General features: G+C 49.7%; 2 protein-coding genes across 11 annotated transcripts in view; one reads left to right on the top strand and one right to left on the bottom strand.

Annotated features, from left to right (window-relative positions):
- The window catches only part of TOM1L2 (target of myb1 like 2 membrane trafficking protein), a 120761-nt gene extending 102912 nt beyond the window's left edge, over window positions 1-17849 (bottom strand). For all 5 annotated transcript variants that reach the window (XM_006939908.4, XM_006939909.4, XM_003996345.5 and 2 more), the window contains exon 1: window positions 17703-17849. In XM_006939908.4, coding sequence (XP_006939970.1) covers window positions 17703-17754 — 52 coding nt within the window. In that variant the 5' untranslated portion in view covers window positions 17755-17849. The remainder of the gene's footprint in view (window positions 1-17702) is intronic.
- Window positions 17850-18246: 397 nt separating this feature from the next.
- Window positions 18247-27280, top strand: part of DRC3 (dynein regulatory complex subunit 3) — a 34813-nt gene continuing 25779 nt past the window's right edge. For 2 of the 6 annotated variants that reach the window (XM_006939907.5, XM_019817265.3), the window contains exons 1-4: window positions 18264-18418; window positions 19068-19229; window positions 22477-22641; window positions 25869-25985. In XM_006939907.5, coding sequence (XP_006939969.1) covers window positions 22482-22641; window positions 25869-25985 — 277 coding nt within the window. In that variant the 5' untranslated portion in view covers window positions 18264-18418; window positions 19068-19229; window positions 22477-22481. Of the gene's footprint in view, window positions 18419-19067; window positions 19230-22476; window positions 22642-25868; window positions 25986-27280 lie in introns of all 6 variants that reach the window. The other 4 variants (XM_045045394.1, XM_019817267.3, XR_006590071.1 and 1 more) reach the window with 4 other exon arrangements.

Below are 27280 nucleotides of genomic sequence, written 5' to 3'. Positions count from 1 at the left end.
CTCTCTCTGCCCCTCCCCTGCCTATTCTGTCTCTCGGTCTCAAAATAAATAAATAAATTTAATAATAATTTAAAAAAAGAGAGAGAGATTCAGGCAGCGCTCTCAGGGAACCTTCCTTCTGCTCTCTGAGCCTCCCATGGGCCTTGTCCCCACTTCTATCCCAGACTCCCCTGGGCACTGAAATGACGTGTTCATCTCCCTCTCAGTGGAAAACTCGCTGAGGGTGGTGACTGTGTCTCACCAGGGGGCTGTCCCGCTTCCCCCCACTCCCACCCCATCACACTGCAACCTGACTGTGTGCCCAGGGCAGTGAGTTTTCCCGAAGATAGGAGGTGTCTTCTCCTGGATGACATCAATTCACAAGGGGCCAAGATAATGGTACCAGCCCAACTGAGGGCTCTAATTGTTACTCTGTCACTGAACCCACAACTGGACCCCTCAAGTTCTAGCTCTAGTCCATCATCGCCTCTAAATCCGGAAGGCTAGGTGGGTACCGACAATGCGATTTTGTGTAACCACCACCACCATACAGCATCATTTAGCAAACAGGACATGCTGGAAAAGGAACATACCCCCCGTGGGATGGATGTTCTGCCTTACTCCAGATACACATCCTTCACTTAGGCTCCGAACAATCCTGGATCTACGTAGATCCTGAAGGACAGACTCCCCCCAAAAGTGTGCAACCACCTCACACCTATGACGATGGCTACTATCAATAAAACAATGTCAGCAAGGGTGTGTGGACACTGGCACCCTCGTGCACATTGGGAGGAACATAAGTAAGATAGCACAGCCGCTGTGGACCAGTATGGAGGTTCCCCAAAAAGAATTAAAAATAGTGGTACCACATCTAGCAATTCCACTTCTTGGTTTATACTCAAAATAACTGAAAGCAGGGACCTGAACGAGTATTTGCACACCCATGTTCACAGGAGCATTAGTTACAACAGCCAAAAGGTGGAAGCCACCCAAGTGTCCAAAGCTGGAGGCATGGATACGCGAACATCGTGTATCCATACAATGGAATATTATTCAGCCTTAGAAAGGGAAAAAAAATTCTGACACATGCTCCAGGATAGATGAATCTTGATTATGCCAAGTAAAACAAGCCAGTCGCAGGAGGACAAATGCGCTACGATTCCATTCATAGGAGGTACTCAGAGTCATCAAATTCATAGACACAGAGTTGTCAGGGAACGGGGAGGGGCGGGGGGGGGGTGCGTAGGGGGGGAGGGGAAAATGGGAGTTGTTTAGTGGGTACACTGTTTTAATTTGGCAGGATGAAAAAGGTCTGGAGTTGGATGTTAGTGATGGTTGCACAATAACGCATGTACTTAACGCCACTGAATAGTACACTTAAAAATGGCTAAGATGATAAATTATGTGTTATGTGCACTTTAACACAGTCTTTTTATTTTTATTTTTGAGAGAGAGTACGCAAGCAGGCGCACATGAGTTGGAAGGGCCAGAGGGAGAGAGAGAATTTTTTTTTAATGTTTCTTTTTATTTTTTATTTTTTTTAAACGTTTATTTATTATTAAGAGACAGAGAGAGACAGAGCATGAGCATGGGAGGGGCAGAGAAAGGAGATGACACAGAATCTGAAGCAGGCTCCAGGCTCTGAGCTGTCAGCACAGAGCCCGACTGTGGGACTGGAACTCACAAACCACAAGATGATGACCTGAGCCGAAGTCAGACGCTTAACCGAATGAGCCACCCAGGTGCCCCAATTTTTTTTTTTAAGTTTATTTATTTTGAGAGAGACAGAGACAACGCGAGCTGGGGAGAGGCAGAGAGAGACGAGAGATGGAGACAGAGAATCCCAAGCAGGCTCCGCACTGTCAGCACAGAGCCCAATGTGGGGCTCAAACTCACAAAACCGTGAGATCACGACCTGAGCCAAAACCAAGAGTCAGACACTTAACCAGCCGAGCCACCCAGGCACCCCGAGAGAGACAGACACAGACAGAGAGACAGAGAGAATCTTAAGCAGGCTCCACACTCAGCACAGAGCCTGACGTGGGGCTCGATCCCACAACCCTGAGATCATGACCTGAGCCAAAATCAAGACTCCTATGCCCAACCAAATGAGCCACCCAGGCAACCCTACCACAGCATTTTTTCAAAAGTATGCAGAGTTGTTCTGTGCCTTTGAGAATGAATTAATCAGGAAATGGCAATTTGGTCTCAGAATTCTTCCCCCAAACTGATGGAGACAAGCAGGCAGGCTGCATTCCCTGGCCCCAGGAGGATGAAGAACCATAGTCCCCACCCCCCAAAGGGGTTCACTATTTGGGGAACAGACAAGTTCCCAAACAAGGCCGAACATGGGGGCAGAGCCCTAGCATCACCTGGCCTCAACACAGAAGGGAAGTCGCAGCCATCAGCATACACACAAGTAGGATATGGAGCCAGCCGACACCTGACCCAATGACCTGTCCCCAACACCACAGAAGCCTGGGAAGGTGGGTAGGAAGCACACAGGCTGCTGGAGACCTCACTGGGTTTCAGTCCTGCTGGTTGCGTGATTCTGAGAAACTCACCTCGGGAGCGAAAGTGCCCAACTCACAAGGTCAAGAGGGTTAAATGAGATAGAACCAGTGGAGGCCCCAGCACTGTTCCTGGGTCACGTAGGTGCTCCATGCACACTGGGTCCCTTCCCTTCCTTCTACCCCACACACAGAAGCTTCCCTTTGGGCCAGTGCACCAAGCTCCTCTCAGGGCAGGCCTGGGGCATTATTCAACTTGGACTTCAAATTCCCACCCCCCTCTACATGGTACACTAAAACAGTCACATAATTATTAAATACACAGCAACAAACAGAAGCGCCACCACAGTTCATGAGTTTCTGGGCTAGCTTTGTGGCAGTGGGAGAATCCAAGCCAGGTCTTGAAGGACAGATGGATCTCAAGCATGAACAAGAGAGAAGCAATGCCACGCACAGAGCAAGCGTGAGGAGTGCAGGGAAGGAGGGCGCACGCAGAGGTCCGGGAGAGAGCCGACAGGAAGAAGCTCTATCAGTGAGGCCTTGAATGCCAGCCTAGGTTTAGAATTAATTCTCAAGGAGACACGAGTTCCAGAAGGGTTCTGGTAGATTTGTCCCAAGTTTTGAGTGGTCACTGTGTAGAAAGGGAGGGAGAATGGAATGAAGGAGACCGGCTGGAAGGTATCTGCAACGGCCCAGGCACGACCAGGGCTGGCCTAAGTTAGAGGTGAAAGCTAAGAAAAGGAAACAAAGGCTAAAGATATTATGAAGAAAAACAAACACACAAATCCCCTCCCACTAACGCTAGGCTCCACAGCCAAGAGAGGCCCCCAATACCTCCATCACCGTCTGGCTCCCCAGTCCGTCTGCTGGGCCCTTCCGGACCTCCCTTCCCCTCCCTTCCCCTCCCTTCCTTTTGCTCTTGCTCCCTGGAGCAGTCTGCCTCTCTGTTCAAAAGCATTCATGAGATTGAAACGAGTGTATCTCACGGGCACCTTGTCAGAAACGTGCCATTACAAGTGACATTTTCGGGTGTCAGAGTTAGTCTCTTTCGTCTGCTGGTAGATCCAATTTGCCCAGTTGACAAGTGGGAAGGCTGTGACACCAATAATTATAGAAACAAACCCAACCCAGTATCTGGAAACCAAGCTGTTCTCTCCGTGTCTTCCCTCACACTCAGCAGGCAATATGGTGACCCACTGGCAGAGGGCCCTCACTTCTCAAAGCACAGGAGCTCACGGGGACCGGCAGGACCCCAGACCACGCGACTTTTCAAGACAGCAGCTGGAGGGAATGCGTATGACTTCTTAGGACTGAAGGAGAAAGCAGAACACTTCTTCAAAATACTACTGGGGCTCAAACAAAAGAGTACACGCTGTACAGCTCCACATATAGAAGCTTCTAGAGCAGGCAGAACTCCTCTCTGGTGACAGAGCTGAGATCAGTGGTTACCTCTGCAAGGGGTGTGTTGGAGGGGAGGGCTGACTGGGTAGGGGCAGCAGAGAATGTCCCAGGATGAGGGTGAAAGTCTTTATCTTAGTAAGGGTGTGGGTTACAACTAACCAAGAATTTGTTGAAACTAACAATTCAAGATTTGTGCGGTTCACCATAAGTAAATTATATCTCAGGGAAAAATGTTACAAAATCTGTGTGTGTGTGTGTGTGTGTGTGTGTATAATACGTACATAAAATAAAAAATCCACACACAAGTATATAAGTTGGATGCAAAAGACATCAGAATCTCCTATGAAGGCTAACGGTCTTAAGAAAAACTAGGGGCACCTGGCTGGCTCAGTCGCTTAAGTTTCTGACTGCGGCTCAGGGCATGACCTCATGGTTCTTGAGTTCGAGCTCCCCATGAGGCTCCATGCCGATGGTGCAGAGCCTGCTTGGGACTGACTCTCACTCTCTCTCTCTCTCTCTCTCTCTCTCTCTCTCTCTCTCTCTCTCTCTCTCTCCCCCCCCCCCCTTTCTGCCCCTCCCCGACTCACACCCACACACGTTCTCTCTCTCTCTCTAAAAACAAATAGGGGCACCTGGGTGGCTCAGTCGGTTAAGCGTCCTACTTCAGCTCAGATCATGGTATTACAGCTTGTGAGTTCGAGCCCCACATCAGGCTCTGTGCTGACAGTTCAGAGCCTGGAGTCTGCTTTAGATTCTGTATCTTCCTCTCTTTCTGCCCCTCCCCACTCATGTTCTGTCTCTCTCTCTCTCTCAAAAATAAATATATTTAAAATTTTTCAAAATAAATAAAGTTAAAAAAAAAAAAGAAAAGAAAAGCTAAAAGCCGCCTTGATTCAGGTCTTAAGCTTTCAGCATGAAAATGAACTTGGGAGACTCTGTTGTTCAATCCACCCTTCTCCAAATGAGTTCAGGTAGGACACGACCAACCCACAGTCACACAGCAAATCAGCTGCAAAGTGCTGACCAATGCCTGGCCTCCCAAGGGCTAGCCTGGGATTAGGGTGTCTACTCTGGACTGGTGCCAGAAAAAGCAGCTGAAACAGAATAAATACCAAAGGTGATTTTATGAACTAATTTCATTTCAACCTTCAAACCTAAATAGTCACCCCCACCAAATTACGTGTGAGTGTGATTAACTTTCAAACATTAAAAAAACATCTGCCTTCATGAGCCTGGGTCAAGAACTGCCTTTCAAGGGCATCTGGCTGGCTCAGTAGGTGAAAAGTGCCATTTTGATCTTAGGGTCATGAGTTCGAGCCCCACACTGGGTGCAGAGATTACTTAAAAATAAAATCTTGGGGCGCCTGGGTGGCGCAGTCGGTTGAGCGTCCGACTTCAGCCAGGTCATGATCTCGCGGTCCGTGAGTTCGAGCCCCGCGTCAGGCTCTGGGCTGATGGCTCGGAGCCTAGAGCCTGTTTCCGATTCTGTGTCTCCCTCTCTCTCTGCCCCTCCCCCGTTCATGCTCTGTCTCTCTCTGTCCCAAAAAAAATAAAAAACATTGAAAAAAAAAATTAAAAAAATAAAATAAAATAAAATAAAATCTTGGGCTGCCTGGGTGGCTCAGTCAGTTGGGTGTCCGGTTCTTGATTTCAGCTCAGGTCATGATCTCACAGTCATGGGATCGAGCCCTGTGTTAGGGTGCCATGCTTAGCACAGAGCCTGCTTGAGATTCTCTCTCTCTCTCTCTCTCTCTCTCTCTCTCTCTCTCTCTCTGCCCTTCTCCCCTTCTTGAATGCTATCTAAAAATAAGAAAAATAAAATAAAAGATAAAACAGAGGCACCTGGGTGGCTCAGTCAGTTAAGCGTCTAACTTCAGCACAGGTCATGATCTCACAGTTCGTGAGTTTGAGCCCCGCATCGGGCTCTGTGCTGACGGCTCAGAGCCTGGAGCCTGCTTCAGATTCTGAGTCTCCCCCCCCTTCTCTGCCCCTCCCCCACTCACGCTGTGAGACTGTGTGTGTGTGTGTGTGTGTGTGTGTGTGTCTCCCTCTCTCAAAAATAAACATTTAAAAATTAAAAAAGAAAAGATGAAATAAAATCTTAGGGGAAAAAAACCTGCCACTTCATTAAATGGCAGGCTGCTACTACTTTCCTTAGCCTCCCTGCCCATATACAGATATCCTTAACTGGGCAAACGACAGGTAAGAGGAAAGACAAGCCCCCGGTTTTACCACTGACTCACGTGGGACCTCGGCAAGTCACTTTCATACAGTAGGCAATACATATTTGATCTCTGTCCCTAGTTCCTGGCACACGGCTCCCCAAGACCCTTGGACTCTCTGGAGTGCTAAGAGCGTCTTTTGTATGAGAATGGGATGACGAGTTGGCTGGGGCCCCTGGACGGCTTCACGATGGGGGCCGGACACCAGGAAGATCAGGCATCAGAGGACTGGGAACTTTCACCCCCGCCCCCACCCCCGCCAACCTCCAGGATGAGAGAGGGGCTGGAAAAGGAATTCATCACCAGTGGCCGATGACTTAACCAAATGCGCCTACATGACGTGGTTCAAGGAGCTTCCGAGTTAGCGAAGACCCTGCGGTGTGGGGAGGATGGTGCGCCCAGAGAGGGCACGGCCCTCTGCGCCCCTTCCCCTCATACTTTGTCCCGTGCGTCTCTTCCAGTTGGCTGCTCTTGAGTCGAATCCTTTACGATAAACCTAAGTATCTTCCTGTATTTTGTGAGCCTTTCTAGCAAATTCCTGAACCTGAGGAGGGGGCCATGGGAACCCTCAATTTATAGCCAGCCGTGAAGGACAGGTGGCAGCCTGGAACTTGGGACCGGGGTCCTAGTTGGGGACAGACTCAGCCTTCAACCAGCAGCATCTGCAACAACTCCAGGTAGGTCAGAACTGAATTGTAGGACACTGAGTTGGTGTCACTGACCTACTTTCCCTGGGCCTCAGTTTCCTCACCTGTAAAAATAAGGGGGGGGTTGGACCGAATGCTGCTAATGCTCCTCTAGCTTGAATTCAATGAGTCTTTGAATTGCTGGATTAAGAATTTACAGAGTTAACACGAGGGATTCTCACTCTCTGGAAGCCACTAGCAAATTCTGCTTCCCAACGCCAAGCAACATCATTTCTCAGGCCTCATTTCCCATTTTGACTAATGATGTGCCAGAACACTGTGTGGTTTCTCCTTTGAGAAGTGGCAAAAAAACTCAACAGCGTCCTATTACAGGGCTCCGTCCTTGTCCCCAGCTCTCAAAGATGTGCAGCCCAATTCTTGGAGATGAAGGAATCCGTCTCTCTCCATTACACTCGATTTTAAACCAAAACCTGAAACAGAATTTTTGACGTGCCTTCCAGACTACAAGGCTGGTGCTTCATGAATGATTAAAACAGCAGCTGGTAACATCTTAAAGGCAAGTTGGTCAGTTAGACAACTTAACATCTGCTTAAATCCCCTCTCCCCCCACCTTCCAGCACCGCAGTTCTAAAACTAATCCAAAGAGAAAAGTAAATCCAAAGAGAAAGTAAATACGCGGGTATACACAGATCTTTCATGAGCAAGAAGAGCCTCACTGAGTTGTAAGAAAGCACATCCTTTGGGGTGCCTGGGGGGCTCAGTCAGTTGAGCGCCCGACTTCGGCTCAGGTCATGATCTTGCAGTCTATAAGTTCGAGCCTCACGTCGGGCTCTGTGCTAACAGCTCAGAGCCTGGAGCCTGCTTCGGATTCTGTGTGTCTCTCTCTCTCTGCCCCTCCCCTGCTCATGCTCTGTCTCTGTCTCTCTCTGTCAAAAATAAATAAACATTAAAATTTTTTTTTAAAAAAAAGCACATCCTTTAATAGAACTCTCAGAAAACGTGCTGGAAGGATGCAGACACTTGTGCACTGAAACACTAACAGTGAACTTGGTGAATAATTTCTAACACGAAGGCACATCTGAATTGGGGACAGCTACTGTCAGATTTTCAGCTGCCAAGTTCATTCAGGTGTTCATTCATTCAATCACAAATAGTTACTGAGCTCTCCAGTTTAGTGCTAACGAGCACTGGCTCTGGAGTGCACAGACTCTCAAGTCCACAGACTTGGGTTCAAGTCCCTGCTCTGCCACTTATTATCCACAGACCTTGGGGAAGGTACTTAATTGCTAAGCCTCGGTTCCCTGCTCTAGAAAATGTGAATGATGGCACCTGCCTCGCAGAGCTGCTATGAGGATGAGAGGAAATGATGCATGAAAGGTACTTAGCCCAGTTCCTGGTGAAGAGTCATGCTGACCAGCAGTGCTGGCGTCACTGCTCTGGTCTTCAAGTCATGTGTTAGACTCTCCTGAAAAATCAGGGCACGACACCACAGGCAACAAAAGAAAAAAAAAACTGGATTTCATCAAAATTACAAACTTTTGTGCCTCCGAGGACCCGAACAACAGAGGAAAAAGGCAACCCACAGAATGGGAGACAATTATTTGCAAATCACGTAGCTACTATTAATAGCCAACGTATCGAGAAAGGTCCTAGACCTCAGCAACAATCACCACAACAAAAAAACCACCTGATTAAAAAAACAAGCAAAGGATTTGGACAGACTTTCTCCAAAGATACACAAATGGCCCATAAGCACATGAGAAAATGCTCATTGTCACTAATGATTAGGGAAACGCAAATAAAAACTGAAACGAGAGATCGCTTCACCAAGTAAGATGGCTACCATTAAAAAAAATAATAATAAAATAAATAACAAGTTCTGGCGATGGCGTGGAGAAATCGAGGCCCTCTGCCCTGCTGGTAGAAATGTAAAAGGGTACAACCGCTGTGGCAAACGGTATGGCAGGTCTTCCTCAAAATATCAAAAACAGAATTACCTTGCGATCCAGTAATTCTTCCTCTAGGTATATATATCCGAAACAACTGGAAGCAGGGACACGAATGGGTATCTGCACACCCGTGTTCACAGCAGCATTGTTCACAGTAACCAAAAGGTGGAAGCAGCCCAAGTATCCAAAGATGCAGGAGTGGATAAATAAAATACGGTAGATACATATAATGGGATACTCTGAGCCTCAAAAAGAAAGGAGATTCTGAAACATACTTCCGCGTGAAGCAATCTTAATGCCATTACGCTAAATAAAATAAGTCGGTCACAAAAAGACCCACTTATGTGAGGGTACCGTGAGTAGTCACAGTCAGAGACAGAAAGTAGAATAGTTACCACCAGGGGCTGGAGGAGGGGAGAGATGAGAGCTATCAATGCATCCAGAGTTTCAGTTAGGCAGATCGAAGGAAGTTCTGGAGATGGATGGCGGTGATGGCTGCGTGCCAATGTGAATGTACTTAAATGTCACTGAACTTTATTTTAATGGTCAGAATGACGAAGTCTATGTTAGATATATTTTACCCCAATTTTTAGAAGTAAATCAAAAAATAAGTACAAACAAAAACAGGTGCCCTCATGGAACGTTTAGTCTGATGCATAGAAGGAGCTCTAACGTAACACCACGTTTTGCTTTTACGTAAGGTATCTCGTTGATCCTCTTACCCCGTAAGACACCACAGAGCAGGTATTCTCGTCACATACACACCTCCCTTCCCTGTTTATGGATCAGGGAAGTGAATATTAGAATAGTCAATGGCCTCACACGGGCCAGTCACACCAGAGACAGAGACAGGACTAACTCGAATCTAAAACAAAAAGTGTCAAATGTTGGAAGAGAACAAAGACAGGACAGAGGCGTCCACATTGCTCTAGAATTCCTTGATGGGACTATGCTAGCTTCCGGAACTCCCACATGCAATCAGTTAAGGCCCGTCCTTGTCTTAATGGAAACAGACCAAGCTTGCAATCTACAAGGCCCTGGGAATACAAGCCTTGGAGCTTGATCCCCTGAACCTTGGGCAAGTTTCTCCGCTCCTCTCCTCTAAGCCATTCCTTCTCTGTAAAATGGAGATCATACCACTGACTTAATGGAGTTTTCAGAGAAAATAATATTGTAACAAGCTAATGTGTGTCACAGGATGCCTAGAAGACGCTGGAGGATCAGTAAATGATGCCCAATATTTTGAACTCTGAAAGACGCTAAACAATAAGATTGATAGAAAGAAAACTTTGGAGTAACTATGCAGAGTGTATTCTGCCACATTCTGTGAAGGTCACAAAGAAACAGAAAGGCATCCTGCCTAAGGGAGGCTCCAGTCTCATTCAGAAAATAAGGGAATAAAACACGAGAGGAGACATAAAATAAATAACCTCAGGAAACTGCACCAGGCAGGACGAAATGAATCAACAGGTCTGTGTATATTAGTCTATTAGTTGAGTGCAGGACATTGTACTAGAGACTTTATTCTCATTCTCACATTTCATCTTCACAAAAACCTGGATAGTAAGTAATACGCTTTTTTATAGGTGAGGGAAGACCCAAAGCAAATAACAAACACTGTTGAGTTCAGAGAAGAGATTCAGCACCATAAGCAGGGCGGCCTAGGAGAACTTCCTGGAGGAGGAGGCAGGTGCTGCCAGACAGCAGGCATGCTAACTAGAAGATCAGCAACATTCTTCCAGGTCAGGAGGATTAGCGGGAGCACTAAAATAAGCACCAAGTCTGAAAATGGTGTTTACTTATTTATTTTTAGTTTTATTTGAGAGAGGTGGGCGAGGGACAGAGAATCCCAAGCAGGCTCTGCACTGCCAGCACACAGCCTGATGCAGGGCTCCAACTCACAAACCGTGAGATCATGACCTAAGCCTGAATCGGACACTTAGGTCACCCAGGCCACCCTGAAAATGGTTTTTAACAGCCCCTCTCCTAGCCACAACAAGGTGGGTCACCACAAAAAAAAAAAAAGAAAAGAAAAAAAAGCAAGCCTGAATGTTATTTATATCTTTTCAGACTACTAGGTTAGCCTAAATTTCTGAGTGATTTATCTGCTAGGTCAAGAACAATAACGCTTAACTGAAACTCCTCTGGGCACTGTGTTTACACTCTTCCTCACTCTACATCCACCCCCCTCCAAGAAAAAAACAAGTAAATTACACAGCAATACACAAGAGTATTTATACAATGTTGCACCTCCAAGGCATGAGCAAACAGGGTGAAATATACAAGTATTCCACTTATTACATGAAATGAGAAGAATCTCAGTGAGTTTATAAGAAAACAGATCATGGTCATTTTTTTTTTTCTCCTTTGCATTTTTTTGTACATTTTTCAAATTTTCTACATGGATAAGCACTGTTCTTTAAAAAACGCAATTCTATAAGAATTTTTTATATCCCAAATAGTCCACTCTAAGCAATGACAACACCTTCAGCAAAGCCCTGTGAGTGCCTTAGCTCCTTGGTCTTGCACATGGAAAGCAGGGCAGGACAAGGAGACGCTGACCCTCACCACAGGACTGACTGGTGTTTTATAAGCTGTCCAGGCAGTTAAGGACAAATGATCTCAGAACCCCAGATTTCCTCCCGTGGCCCAGCAACCTGCCCCAGCACTTCTCCTCTCTGATGGGGGCTCATAAGGAGGGCCATATCCCAAACCTGGGAGGAATGAGCAGTGACTGCTACTGACATCCCTGTAGGACCCCTGCCCTGCGCACATAGGGGCTTTGATGGTAAGAGACAAGAATGACCTTTGGTGACTGCCAAGGGGAAATCTCCCCGCCTCTGTAATGATACCCATGCTACTCTCCTCCCTAGATGTTCTTCCTGGCTCCCCAGTGCCACTAATGAAAGAGCCCAAACTATCTGGCCAACCTTTGAAGCCCCCTACCCTCAGGCCTAACCCTACCTTCCGGTCTCACCTTCCGCCACACTCCCTTGCTAGGCCAGTAGAACCCATGGTATTATGCACCTCCCCCCTCAACATCAGCCTGTGCTCAAGATGCTTGCTGTCTTTGCCAAGAGAGCCCCCTAGCCTCCTTCTCCATTTCCACCGGTCCATCAAAGCCCTGCTCAGCAGCCACCACCTCCTGAGTTTTCCAGAGTTCTTCCTTCCTAAGGTGTTCCTCCTCACCCCTCCCCTGCCGAGGGCAGCACAACATAACAGCACACCAGCTCTGGAGCCAGAATGCTGGGGAGTTCCACCCCAGCTCCCTTCCCTAGTTGTGTGACCTTCTCTTTGCTTCGGGGTCCCCGTCTGCAAAATATAGACAATAACAGTACCTCCCTCATGGTATTGTTGTGTGGATGGATCATAGGACTGCAAGGCACTGAAAGTGACCACTTCAGTCTCCAGCACACAGTAAGCCATTGGCTATTGGTGTTACTACTGGAGGTAATAAGCCCTTCCATCCTCCACTCTCCTACTTCATTTATCTGTCCAGTCTAATGCCACTCCTTTTTACCATAGCTGATTTAGGTACTTGTCTTCACTCCCTTACTAAACGGAGCATCCTGGTAAATGCTCAGCTTGATACATACACAGAGGCAAGATAGAGCCACTGAATGAATGACCAATTTCTAAATGATCCCACTTATGGTCTGTCCATAAGAAAACCCATATTTACCATTTGAAGAAAGATAAAGAAAACATTAAGGAAGCAGAACTTTTCAGAACTTTTCATGTAGAGCAACAGCTCTCAAAAGTGTGGTCCCTGGATGAGCTGCAGCATTAGCATCTCTTGGGAACTCAGAAATGTAGAATGCTAGGCCGCAGCCTGCACCTAGTGAATCAGAAACTCCAAGAGTAGGACCCGGCAATCTGTTTTAACAAGCCCTCCAGGTGATTCTACTGACCACGAATCATGAGACCTGAAGAACAAGAAGCAACATGGCAGCACAAAATGAGCACTGACTGGATCAGGAGCGGATTCCAGGCTTAACTCTGGCACCAATCTCTCGCACAAGGCCGTACACGAGGCTCTTAAACCTCTCAGGGCCTCAGCTTCCTTGTAGGCAAAACACTGAGACCATTAAACACCAGCAATAACACTGAGACCATGAAAACGCTATTGGGATTAAATGCAATCCCTCGAACAGAATTTGCATACAGTAGGTGCTTAATGGTTTTAAACTCCTTTCAGTCAAAAGGCGTCAAAAGGGCTTGGCAAATTGCAAAGCACAATAGCAATCTGAGGGATAACTAATTCTTCTTGGAACAAACCCCCAGGCTGTCAAACACCTAGCATTCCCCGGGCACTAGGAGGCTGTTTACCTCTAACACCACCCAACCTATAAGCACAAACTCTGCAACAGAGTATCTGCTTCTTACCTGTTTATGAAAGCTGAACCAGGAAGAGAATAGATGGTCCTCCCTGAACCACCTCACCCCCCCCCCACAATATTCCCATCAGAATTAACTACTCACTAATCTTTTAATTTAAATGATTCCAAACTTCACTCTTGGAAAAAGAATAATCTGAAAACGTCCTCCAGCCAGTAAAAGGAACTGTCAACTCTTGCAGAGCATCATGGACCTGACTTGGGGAACTCCTGGTATAGGACATCCAACCCCCCGGCGGTCATGGAGGGTTTAGATTATGACAGAAATCTTCCTGGGGCACCTGGGTGGCTCATTTGGTTTAGCGTCCAACTTTGGTCCAGGTCATGATCTCACGGTTTGTGAATTCAAGCCCAGCACCGGGCTCTGTGCTGACAGCTCTGAGCCTGGAGCTTGCTTCAGATTCTCTCTCTCTCTCTCTCTCTCTCTCTCTCTCTCTCTCTCTCTAGCTCTCTGCCCCTCCCCCGCTTGCTTATGCATGCTCTCTCTTGAAAATAAACAAACATTAAAAAAAAATTTTTTTTAAAGACAGTAACCGGGGCACCTGGTTGGCTCAGTTGGTTAAGGGTCTGACTTCCACTCGGGGCATGATCCCACAGTTCATGAGTTTGAGCCCCACGTCGGGCACTGTGCTACAGCTCTGGGCCTAGAGCCTGCTTTGGATTCTTTTTCTCCCTCCCTCTGTCCCTCCCCCAGCTCACACGGTCTCTGTCTCTCAAAAAATGAGTAAATGTTAAAACAAAAATTTTTAATAAAAAATACAGTAACCTTAGGAAATTTGTTTCAGAGGAGAAAATCCAGAAATAAAAGTATTTTTTCTTCCTCCACACTTCTTAGTTCCTTGTACTACTGCTCATTCTGCTCTAAACCATGCATTCTACTAGGGAACCACCTTCTAGAAGGACAGGTAAGATGGAAACAAGTATACACAGGTGACTATGTCCGACTGGGGGCTTATCTGTGCATTCAAATAGCACCAGCTTACAACGTCCATGCGAGGCCCCAGGCATAAAATAATAATTATCCTACCCCTTTCCAATCTGGACCCAGCAGAACAGCTCCCACAAAGCAGGGTGGTGAGAAGGGCCATTCTGCCATCAACGAGGCAGTGACCAGAAAACACACCATCAACTTTCACAAGAGCATCCATGCGGTGGGTTTCAGGAAGAGTGCCCCTCAGGCCCTCAAAAAGATCCAGAAATTTGCCATGAAGGAGATGGGAACTCCAGAACTCCCAGATGTGTGCACGGACATCAGGCTCAACGAAGCTATCTGGGCCAAAGGCACAAGGAAAGGCGCATGCCGGAACCTTGCAGGACTGTCCAGAAAGTGTAATAAACATGAAGGGTCACCAAACAAGCTATGCACATTCTCTACCTACGTACCTATCACCAAACTGTGCTTTCCAAAATGTACAGTTAATGTGGGTGAGAACCAACCAGACTGTCAAATAAGGATATAAAACCACCAACAACAATGATAAAAATACTAATTATCAAGCCCTCAGACTACAAGCCTAATGCTTTGCAGTTCCACCACACCTTTGGTGAACATGTTACCTCAACTGAAAGCTCCCTGAGAGCAGCTTGTAAATATGTGTAGCCCAGAGCCTGGCACCCACAGGCACTCAAAAGGCCTACTGAACCAAACGGATAGGATTCTTTCTGTACAAGCCCCACGCAGCTGTTGAGAGGTATTATTTCATGAGTGGGTAACCTGAGGACCAGAGAAGACTGAAAGTTGAAGTCAGAGAAAGAATGTTATCTTTGATGTTACCCCCCCCCCCCAAAACAAGGCTTCACCCTGGGCCCAAACCCAACTTGCCACTGTTCCCCAAAGCCACCTCTTTTCCACTCAGACTGGTGAACACAGATGTGCTCACACCCCGCTCCCTGCCTCATGTACCCTTCCCCGCACATGGGGTGTCCTCTTCCCTAATTCCCACCCACCGTCGTGAGCAGCTCTCGGGCTCCACGAAGCCAGTCTCATCTCCCCGGTTCTTATGAATTCTTTTGGACTCCTAAGAGCACTGAAAATCCCCACTACTCCGCTGAACACTTAACTGTGGAGTGGCCTTCTGTCAGTGATCATTATTCTGTGCATCTGTGCTCTCTCGCCTCATACCATAAATCAATCCCTTGAGGACCAGGACGGCTATGAAACCCCAGCTCTCCCTTTTACCAGTTGACCAGTGGCTTTCTTTACTCCCCTGAGCCTCAGTTTCCCCATCTCTAAAGTGGGAAGGACAATAAAGCTTACACTGCAGAGTGGCCCTAAGAAGCAAGTAACGGCTGTAGAATTGCTTCCTGTAAGCTATAACTGCTGGTGTTAATCACCAGCTTTGTTGTTTTATTTCTGTATCTCCTCCCTCCCATCAACCACCTGGCAATACTTTCAAAAGAATACTAACAACACTAAATGTCATGAAAATCACTTTTATGCTTTGCTCCAACAGCACAGAATATATACTAGAACCTCATTCCGTCCTCTAATTACTTATCTGAACTGTGAAATTAGCTAGGCCTTGCCTGTTGGCTAACTGGCAATGAGGAGGCTCTGCTCTCTTTATGTTCAAGCGTCTTTTACAAGGGCTGCTGGATCTGGGACCCGGTCACAGGTCACAGATGGGCCAGTTGTCCCACATATCCTTTCCAGATAGCAAATTCAACCTGAACTTAACTATTCTGTTATTAACAGTGACAGCTATGATTTATTGAGCCTCTACTATGTCCCAGATACCACGCTAAGTGTTTTATATCCATCATCTCACTTAAACTGTACTACTACTCTGTATGACTCTCTCTCTCTCTTTCTCTATCAGCAAACTAAGGTTCAGAAGGGTCACACAGCCAACAAATGGGTAAGGTAAAATTCAACTTAGGCCTTCCTGACAGAAGGATCATGCTCTTTCCACTCCCTATGTACCCCTATAGCCCTAATATTTGTAGATTTTTAAATGTCCTTTAACTTCTACCCCTTATCAATTACCTTGGCACTTCGAAGGTGTAGAACTTCCTACTGTAATGGAAGGAGGAAAAAAAAAATCCTTCCAAGTTCGCCAGGTCCCTCCAGTAACTTGCTGTAATTCAATACCCAAGTGAGAAATGAGGTTTTGGAATATGGCTGCAAGTGAAAGACCCCTGAGGAAAGGAAATGAAGAAAATCTAGATAGACATCGTAGTCCATAAAGGTGGGAAGAGACCCTTCCAGGGCCCAGTGTCCATCATCCCTCACCAAAGACCTTATACGACAGAGAAAAGAAAGGCTTCAAAATGCCAGTTAGCCGCCAGGAGAGGCCTCAGTAACTTCACATACCCCGCTAAAGGCTGCTAAGTAAACTGGAAAATCGTAAGTGAAGCAGGAAATAATCAAATCACTACTGACAAAACCAGCCAGGTCCATAAGGACAGGAAAGGTCCGGCTCATAAAAGACGTTTTACCAGTCCTTCCACCAACTAGGAGGAACCCGGTTTTAAAAGAAACCAATCAACATTCTCAACTAATCACTTGGCTTAAGTTCCTGCCTTGGGTGAAAAGGCAAGTTGCCTTTTAAGTAAAGAAATCCCATACAGGGGGGCCATTCTGGTGTTCTTTTACCTAGCCTTGGGCTTTCCTTACCCAGGATACTGGTCACCTCTGGTGCCCTTTTCCAGGTGTCCAGAGCCCCCATATAGGATTAACAGGTGCTGCACAGTACCCCCTCTCTCTGCATTGTCACCAATAGACTTCAGCTTTGGGCCAACTTAACAGAGCAGGAAAGCAATAGTCAATGTGCAGAGACTACTATAAAGAATATTAAAACTTGAGAACTTGAAGGCACCTACCATATCTCACCTCCAAAACCCTCAAACCACAAAGAGCAGTGACACGGAAAATGTCAAACTAGAAAGAGCAGTGACTCGCACAAGGTCATACAGGGAAAGTCATTGGCAAAGACCCTACCGAAGCCCAGGTTTCATGATTCCCAGTCCAGGGCTCTCATCATTAAATAACGCAGGCTCCCTTCTTTCCCAGAGGCAGTCAGGCATGCCATCCCCACGCCAAGATAATCACCCTCTAGGAACACTTCCCCACAATCCCAGTCCCTCCTACAGCCTAGCTGAGTTGCAATTCTAATTAGCAAGTCTCAGAGCAGGCAGTATTCTCTGGGAGGGTGCCCGGTGTGAGGGCTGCTGGTACTGAAAAGAGGGACAAGGATGGAGGAAGAAGGGTGTGGGAGAACTAGGTTCTGCCGGCAGTGGCAGCGACACGGTCAGCCTGGATGAGGACGCACTCACTGGCATCTCCCAGTAGGCGAGGAGGTAAGCCGACCAGCAGCCAGCACCACCTCTATCAGCCAGGAAGGGCTGGGCCCTGATCCGGAGGGACGCGCGGAGCATCTCCGAGTCCCAGTTGGGCCTCGGGGAGCCGCCTGGCAGGGTGGCACCGGCGCCGTGAGCAGGCGCAGACAGCCCGTGGGCAGAGGCGCGACGGCGAGGATGCCCGGCACGCCGGTGAGGTGAGGTGGCACCGGTGCCCGGCAGAGGCCCGCGGTCCTCACCAGCCCCGTCCACCGCCGCCGCCCACCCAGATTGCCCACCCTTCGCGCGGCCTTACCGAGGCACTGCCCCACCGGGGTGCTGAACGGGTTCCCCAGGAGGAACTCCATCTTGAGCGGACAACACGGCAGCGGCCCGGGCCCCCTGTCAGCCGCCCGGGTATCCGCTGTCCCCCGCCGCGCTCCCGACCTGACTGACACTTGCCCCCGCCCCACCCTCTCGAACGCCGAACGCCCGGCCCCTGACCCCACCCCTTGTCGCGTCCCTATTGGGCAACGCCTGCCAAGCCCTTCTCCGATTGGCCCCCACACCTCCCTCGCGAAGCCCCACCTACCCCGCGGCGTCCGATTGGGCGGAGCGGCGAGCTAGGTCACAGGAATCTCCGTCAGGCGTAGCGGCACCGCCCCTGGCCCGCCCCCGAACGGGAGTCTGTGTATTTTGATTCATCTATATGTTGGTCAATCTAGTGAATCCTTACTATTATTGGTCAAGAGGAAAGTCAATCACTCCAATAGGGGGCGGGGGAGAGGCGGGGCTACTAATATCCCTGCCCATAGAAGGCGCTGATTGGAAAAACATTTGTTTTTTCTACTGCTGGTTGGTGGTAGGAGTATTTCCCCACCCAAGAAATGCTGTCACGTGACCGTCAACTTTCACCCAGGATGTCTACCTCGAGACTTCCCCTTAGCAACCGACTGGCCGCGCTTGGTTCCCTTAGCAACCGAGCGAAGCCTCTGCTGCATGGAACCAGTCCGGTAGCCGGCGCTTCAGACGGTGAGACCCTGGACCTGAGAGTGCGGGAGGTCTCGCGTGGGCAGACAGAACCCCGACTTAAAGCTTTCCTCTGGCCTTTTTTCTCTGGGAGTCGGCCCGGCGCTCCTCACCTATAAAATAAGCACACAGGTTCTCTGTCAGCCACTTACGGCCGCGCTGAGACCCTGGGCTTCCAGCCTTTGGATGAGAGAAAAACGCTAAGGAAGCATTTCCCTGGGGGAGCAGGGCCCAAAGAGATTTTTAGGGGTTCCACCCCGCGCCTCCTGGCCTGATCTCTTTTATCGAAAGTTACCCGGTCCATTGATAACTTCTTCAGGTGTTTAACCCTCATATCCGACCTCTTCACTGTCATAAAATTGTGGCTCTTCTTTATTTTTATTCTTTACCTTGGTGCTGTATAAAGTATTTTGGCTTGGGATACAGTTACCCGAGTTCCTTGTCTGCCTCTTGTCAGTAGTTCATTGTATGACTTTGGACAATTTCCTTCCCCTCCCAGGCTTCAGTTTCCCTACCTGGGAAATTAGAGAATTAGGACTCCTTTCTCCAATGGCTTCCAGAGCCGACATGTAATCAAGTAATGAATGTGCACTTAGCACCCAGTAAGCACTCGGTAAATAGTTGATTTTTCTTATTAATCCATGGCCCATAGGGGCTTTGTTTTTCAGATTCAAATGATCCCAAGTTCTTGTTTCACTGGACAACTCTGGTTTTGTTTCTCCGTGAGGAGGCTGCTCCATTGACAGTGGTGTAAAACTCGCTGCTGCTTTTCCCATCTCCTGCCTCTGGTCTTCACCAACAACACCATTGTCAGGCAAGTCAACAGGAACCCAGGTTGGGTGGTAAATTATTGCTAAAATCCCCGTAGGGGAGGAGCGGTCGGGCCTCCACCCCGAGCCAGAACAGCTGTGAGAGACTCTGTGCCCTGTGACAATGAAAATCCACAGTGCCCTGGGTACGATTGAGTCAGGATTAAGGAAGTAGGCTCTGGAATCCTGCTCTCCGGCCTCCGCCGTGTACCATATAGATGTATTAGGCATATTACTCAGCCTTTCCAACTAGCTTCCATTTCCTCATCTGGAAACTGCAGCTGATTAGTCCTACCTGTAAATTAAGTTCCCTTTAAAATTTCTTTTTCAACGTTTTTATTTATTTTTGGGACAGAGAGAGACAGAGCATGAACAGGGGAGGGGCAGAGAGAGAAGGAGACACAGAATCAGAAACAGGCTCCAGGCTCTGAGCCATCAGCCCAGAGCCCGATGCGGGGCTCGAACTCACGGACCGCGAGATCGTGACCTGGCTGAAGTCGGACGCTTAACCGACTGCGCCACCCAGGCGCCCCAAGTTCCCTTTAATTTGACCACCACTCCCCTCATCTCTCCCCTTACAACCCTTGCAGTTCTCTGTACTGTAGCCAGAGTGAGCTTCTTAAAATTGAAAGCTGTTCACATCGCTGCCCTTATTAAGCCCCAGGAGCTTCCCAGGGATCCTAGAATAATAAACTCCTGTAGGCCTCTTCGACCTTGCATCCCTTCAGCCCAAAAGTAACATGTCTCATTCTCTCCCACCTCGGGGCCCTCACTGTGCAGTTCCCTATTCCTTCTTTCCTACCCATCCTTCAGATCTCGGCCCTGTCTCCCCTGGCCAGGTCAGGTGCCCCTGATGTATGCTGTCCTAGTTCCCTACATCTACAAACTTGTCATGGTTTGTAATTAAATGTATGATTATCTGATTCACATCTGAAACAGAGGGAAGCAGATCTGTTTTATTCACAGCTTGTAGTAGCTGTGAATAAAAATGTGAATTCATTACACATGTGTGGGCTACACATACGATCTTAAACAAATGTAGGAGGGAGGAATTATCCATTTTTACAGATGGGAAATCAAGGGCTTAGACAGGTGAGGTTAGTTGCCGAAGGATGCACGCTCAAGTTCCAAATCCTGCCCTCGTGTGCTTCACAAAGATTGTGCCTCATAACCGTTCCACGCTGCAGAGTGACTGTGGGCTTGACTGAAAGCAAGCCTGATCCTTCCCAGGTGCCAGGCCTAGATGAGGTGGGAGTGATGAGAATTCAGTCAGAGTTTTGAAATCGGAATTAAGAAGCATTTCCCAGAGTACGGCATTTTTCTTTGAAAACGCACAAACACTTTGCAGGTAACATCTGCCAAATCCAGCACATTAAAATTTCCCCAAAGGCAAGCTGGTGTCAGGTTATAGGAAGTCTTAGAAAAAATTGTTTCAAAAGACTGGGGAGATGGAAAGAGGGGGAGGACTAGAAATGTCTTTGGGAGTTGATTCATTCACCCTAAGGAGTTGGAGCCAGCATTGAGAGCCTGGAGAGGGGAAGATGGAAGGCGCAGGTGGAGAAGGGGTGGGGGTTAGTGCGGGGGGGGGGGGGGGGGGGCTGTGGCTCCTAAGGAGCAGAAGGAAAGGATGCACGAGAGTTAAAGGCACAGGAACATTTGATCACGGACAGCCCAGAAATGGAAGATGCGTATTTACATAAGCTGCATCCAAGTGGATGGTGGGAGAGGACCGATGAGGGCAGCGGGCAGTGGCAGTCTCTAAGACCAGGTGGCAGGATTGCCCGGCCCACCCCAGTTTGCAGTGAACACCATCAGCCCAACACCAGGAGTCTCTCCAGCAGCACTCAGTGGAATAATACAGGGACTGCCCAGCATCAGGGAGGAGGCCTGGGTGCTGGGGACACAAGAGGGTGAAGGTAGATGGTGAAGCCAGCAGGGAGGAGAGACACAGGAGTGGAAAGAAGAAGGGAGGACTGAGTTTCCAGAGGGTTCAGGAGGCAGAATCTGGGAGCTTCCAATAGGGGGTGCCTTCCTGCAGGGTCCAACCCTTCTGGATGTTGATAATGATGAGAATGAGGTTGGAGTGCCCAGGCTTCCCAGGGCCATGGCTCCGTCCAGCCAGGAACAGCAGCCCAGGGTCAGCCTACGACTGACCGACTCCACAGATCCCCCGTTGGCCTGCAGAGTCTCAGCCAGATCCCTTTGGCCCATTAGCAGTAGAAACCTAGGGGCGCCTGGGTGGCTCAGTTGTTTAAGTGTCGACTTGGACTCAGGTCATGATCTCATGGCTCATGAGTTCAAGCCCCTCATCTGGCCCCTTTCCCACTTTATCTCTCTCAAAAATAAATTGAAAAAAAAAGAAAAAAAAGAAACCTACTGGTGTCAGTTTAACTAAAAGAGGATTTAATGTGAGGAGTCAGGAAACTCTCACAGGGCCTGGAATTAGGGACACTAGGGGTGGGACAGCCAGCAAAGACTGTCAGTCTGTCCGCCCTTCTGTCTTATTTTCTGGATCACCCAGGTTCCCATCTCTGTTTCTCTCTGTCCATCTGCCTCACCCCCCTCTTGTTATCTCCACTTAACCACACGTCTGGCCAGCCCATGGCCCCCCCAGTTCCTCCCCAGCTCACACAGGCAGCTCTGATGAGACTTTCATCCCACTGCCCCAAGTTCACATTCCTCAGCGGGAGAATACGAATGGCCAGCGTAGGTCAGTGTCTGCCAATATCCATGCACTGGGCGGCTTGTGGTGAGATGGGGGGAGTACGGGTACCACTGCCTGATGGGGACGAGTCTCTCAGAAGGGGAGCCCCCAGCTGCTATGCCTGGCTGGAGCTGCCAAGGATCATGGTCAGCGGTTGGTGGCAAGACACTGAGTAACGGTGGGTGAGGAAAGCCAGAGGCTTTGGCGGCCGTGGCCATAGGGCAGCTGAGCTCCCAAGGCTGAAGAGACCGGTGTGGACCACCAGTCCCCGGGGTGGGGGTAGGGTCACGGCCATGGTTGTGGGACCAAGGGGTGCACCCCTGCAGACGGGTGCCAGGCAGGACGGGTACAGACGGTTGCTGGAAAAGGCCTGGAGAAGCCTCAGTGCAAACGTTCTAGCCTGTCAGTGCGGCGGGCCACGGACTGGGATGGGGGCAGCCTCAGAGCATCCGTGACTGTCGCCATGCTCCTTAAAAAGACCCCAGCCAAACCCTGTCTTCAAACCAAGGAAGGAGCAGATTGTGGAGGAGGAACGTGCTGTTTTTTAGGGAAAATGAACTGGCTGTACGACTCAGTGGAGCCAAGAGTGATGGACGAGGACATGCTCAAGCTGGCTGTGGGAGAACAGGGCCCACGGGACGAGGCTGGGCAGCTGGCCAGGCAGGAGGGCATCCTCTTCAAGGATGTGCTTTCACTGCGGCTGGACTTCCAAAGTGCGTATCCTGGGCTGGGCTGGGGCCACCAGGCGGCCCAGCGCCCCGCCCCTGGCTTCTCTGCCCCAGAACGCCACGCAGAGTCCAGGATCACGGGACCCACATCAGCGGGCGGGCCCGCGTGGGTTAGAAGGCATAGGAATGGCAGAGAGTGTTTGAAAAGTTAATACTGAGTATCATTAGCATTTGAATATCCACGGCACTGCTGATTCTGAATAATAGGGAAAAAGATAAAATTCTCCCACTCCAACTCTAAATGAACCCAAAGGCCCCGCTGCTTCCGTCACAGATCCCACATGGAATTCTTGGAGCAGGGTCCCTGGCAGGTGGCACCCAGAAGGGTGGTCCCACGCAGCCAGGAAGAAGCCATGGGGCGGAGGAGGATGTGCACTGGGGGCAGGAAGCAGGAGAGGCGCCTCAGGAGCAGGAGGACAGCCTCGTGGGAAGACAGGTCCTTAGTGCCTCTGTGTCCCCTTCTGTAAAATGGGAGGATGATAGTCCATGTCTCAAGCTCTGGTTAGGAGGAGAAAGTGAGGTAACACACGCACAGTGTGTTCGCTCGAGAAGGCCAGCGGCTCAGGACAGAGGGGGTGCGAGAGGAAGCGAGAGAGGCGGGCAGGGTGCTGCGTGTATTGTGCGGGTGGCTCTACAGCAGTGACCCGGGCTGCTTCACATTCCTGCTCTGTCCTGGGGTTCTGTGCTGGCCTGCCGGGACATCCAGGAGACGACAGGGGAATTACTGAGGCCCTGCCTCAGCCAGTCTGGGGCGGACCACGGGGACACAGCAGTGGGCAAGGCAGGCACAGCCCTGGCCCAAGCCTCATGAACCCACAGGCCTCCCCAGAGCATGGCCTCCACGGCTGACCACCCAGAGCAGGAAGGGACCCTGGGCCCAGCCACCTCAGCGGTGGGAGGGGTGAAGGGACTGCAGAATGGCTGTCACCAGAGGGGGCTTTAGCCTCCTTTAGCTCACCTCCTCCCCTTCCTAAGGTTCATTTTGCTGGTATTTATAAAATGCCTCTTATATGCTAGGTGCTGTTCTAGGCACTAGGGATTCAACTGTGAACAAAAAAGACAAAAACCCCTGTCCTCATAGAACTGATGTCCAGGTGATGGGAAAATTAAAATAAAAATAGTGTATGTTAAAGGTAATATGTGCTATGGAGGAAAATCAAGGGGAGGGAAAAAGGGGAGTTGGGGGTGGAGCACGGTGTTTTATTGGGTGGTCAGAGGCCTCATCATGAAGGTGACAGTTGAGCAAAGACTAGAAGGAAGTGAGGGAAGGAAGCACGCAGAGATCCAGGGAAAGCATTCCAGGTAGAGGGAACAGCCAGGGCAAAGGCCCTGAGGCAGGCACCCCTGTATGGAGACAGATCAGAGAGGTGAGGAGGTCAGCTAGCATCAGTCTTGGGGGCCAACAGGCAGTGTTTGGCTTTTATAGTGAGTGAGATGAGAGCCCCGGGAGGGTCCTGAGCAGAAGAGGGACGGGATGGGACTTAGCTTTTCACAAGATCCCACTGGCTGCGGGAGGATAGAGTGTGGCATCCCAGGGCCAGAGCAGAGAGACTAGTGAGTGAGACAGTTGCCGCTGCGGTCCAGGAAACAATGGCAATGGGCTGAGACCAAACCGGGGGTAGTAGAGGCAGATCCCATGTCTATGTTGAAGATTAGAATTGGATTTTTTGAGCAGTCCTGTCATTGCTAGTAACTCATTTAGAACTGGTGAATACATCCTGGTTTTTGTTGTGTTGTTTTGGCTTTTCCACACGAACTGCTGATGCCTAAGGAAAAGGCAGCACATAGGTGTGCAAGGCAGAGCACCCGGAGTGCGGGAGCCACCCACGGGAGCAGCATCTCCGGAAAGTCAGTCATAGCCAAGAGCTGTCAGTCTAAGACCAGGGCCAGAAAAGGCTCCTGGAAAATCCAGACCAGGATGGGCGGTATCTGAGGTCCTGGGTATCATTCTGGGAAATCTGGCCACAGCGAGCTGGGGAACAGACACCAGTCCCACTTGCCCCTGGGAATGGCAGAGGCAGGGCCCTGGGGGAGAGAGATGCAGTCCACCCATCCCCACCCCCACCTGGCTTGGGGAGGGCAGCCAAGAGGGGGCACCCGGCCTCCTCCAGGACCTCACAACCTCTGAATGAATGTTGAAACCACTGCCCCCCAATGTGTGGTTATTAAGTGTGCTTTTTTTTAACCCCTTTTACTTCTATATTATTTCAGTTATTTTAATGAGCATATTCTAATTTTATAAGTTTTAGAAATCCTTGCAAAAGCAAATACAGAAAAAAAAGGGGCATGTAAATGACAAAGCTATTATGGCTGCTAGAGGAAACTGGGGGCAGGTTTAGGCCTCCAGAATTTTACGTACGTAGCATCTCCTTATTTATACGTCAGCGTAGTTCAGAACTCTTCTGGCTGTCAGCAACAGAGACCGAACTCTGCCTGGCATCAGGAGCAAAAAGAATGAGTTGGCTGCGTGTCTATGAAGGTGGTCTTTAGGGACAATGGGTCAGGAGCTTCAGTGACATCAGGAACCCGCCTCTCTGTCGTATGGGTGATTTATCCCGCTCCCCATATAGGGACATTTGTGGGTCCCCCGATCTTTTTGCCTCTCATGTGCCTATAGGTATTTCTTTGGGCACACACGCAAGTGTGCCTTTGCAGACAGATTCCGAATAGAGGAATTGCAGGGTCAAAGGCGACAGGCATTAAATATTTCAGTTAACTCGGCCAAATTGCCCTCCAAAACGGCTGAACTAGTTGACACGCTCACCAACATGCAGGAGGGGTGGGTGGTGCAGGCATTCACCCTGCAGCCTCGTTCTATTTGTCACGCTGTGGCAGGAAGGACGCTGTTGGTGTCCTGTGTCCTGAGGTGTTACAGGCTCCCGAGAAGCCTCCTAGCTGGACATTAGAGGTGGCATGACTGAGTCCCATGCCCTGGGCAGGTCCAGCCCACACTCACGATGACCCTCCATAGGCCTTTGAGTTCTGCTGCATTCCTGGGTAGAAGCACTGATCACTGCCCGCTCTGCACTAATAGAGACTCTTGGGTGCTTAGCCCACATCCCCAGGTCGCATGCTCCAGGTCAGGGCGGTGGAGTTATGGGCCTTGTGAACGGTTAGTATTGGCCGTTGCAATTTTTTAGTGCACCTGCACTGAACTCTTAACCCTAACCCCAGGCTGGAAGCAGCCAAGGCGCCTCCTCCAATCGTTTCAGACATCCTCCGCATAGACAGCCTCTGGCAGTTTGAGAACTTGAGGAAGCTACAGCTGGACAACAACATCATCGAGAAGATCGAGGGCCTGGAGCGTCTGGTACACCTGGTCTGGCTGGGTAAGGGCCCCTCCTGCGTGTGTGTCTGCCCTAATCAAAGGTGATGCACTGCCAGGGTCATTGCCTCGCAGGCAATTTTCCGCTGCCCGCCCGGAATTAGCCGGTGTGCAGCTGAAGGTCCGTCTACTGGGAACAGGAAAGCTGCTCTTTTTAAAAGCCTGGGGCCTTTGCTGTGCAGAGCCAGCAAAGATATGCTTGGACACACCAGGCCAGAATATTCTGACCCACCTGCCAAACCTCCCCATCTGGGAGAGAGTCAAGGGAGCAGTCTAGTTACTCTAGACCCAGGGTGACAGACAACTGTGGGCCCTGCCAGTCAGGGGGGCCCAGATCAAGCCGGAAACAATTATCACAGCTGCTAGTGTCCCTTGAGCACTACCTGCTAAGCACGGGCCTGTCTGCTTTCCTTGTGAGGCCTTTTAATCCATCCATTTGCATCCCCATCGTAGAGATGGGCAAACTGAGGTCTCAGTGAGTAGTGAGGGCATCAGGCTCCCAGCTGAGCTCTGTCCGAGTGTAGAGCTCTGGCCCTCATTGCTAAGGCCTCAGGGGGTTTTGGTGAACGAGGAGAGGGGGCTGGCCAGAGAGCTCTTTGTATCGCTGTCTTATTTAGCCCCCACGGCAATCCTAAACGGTGAGTGTTACAATCCCAACGTGGAGAAGAGGAACTGAGATTTTGTGAGGCCAAGGCACTTGCCCAAAGCTCCAGCGGAGCTGCCACACAAGCCCGTATCTGTGTGACCCCGAAGCCCATGCTCCCTCCGTCTGGTCAGGCCGCTCCCGACAACGGGCAACCCGGGGCATCGGCACACATCCGAATTTACAAGACACTCTCAGCTACAGTGGCCCCGACAGTCACCAGCCCACAGCAGCCCCACAGACAGGATTACGTTGCCATTTTGAAGATACAGATGCAGCAGCTGACGCTGGGCGGCTGACGGACCCGATGGGGTCACACGTTACAGGCAGCGGAGGCGAACCACAGCCAGGTCTCCTGACAGCTGGGCCCGGGTCTTTTGCCCCAGGCAACCCCTCCTGGCACCCCAGCACCCATTAATGCCGAGTCTGGTCTTGGCAGCCCACCTCCTTGGCATTGCCAGGAGGCATCTTCTCTGTAGGAGATGAGAGGGATAAGAGGGTGCCGGGCCAGCCCCGGCCCTGAGCCACGCCGCCTCTGGAACACCTGCCAGGTACCAGCTGTCTGAGTGCCATGCTTTCAGGAGAGAGCCACCAGGCCCAGCTATCTCTCAGACCTAAAACAAGTGTCATGGGCCCCCGTGCAGTACTCCTGTGAT

The sequence above is a fragment of the Felis catus genome, chromosome E1 (genome assembly GCF_018350175.1).
Source record: "Felis catus isolate Fca126 chromosome E1, F.catus_Fca126_mat1.0, whole genome shotgun sequence".
Taxonomy (NCBI): domain Eukaryota; kingdom Metazoa; phylum Chordata; class Mammalia; order Carnivora; family Felidae; genus Felis; species Felis catus.
Note: the sequence above shows the minus strand (reverse complement) of the source record. Positions and strands in the feature narration are given on the sequence as shown.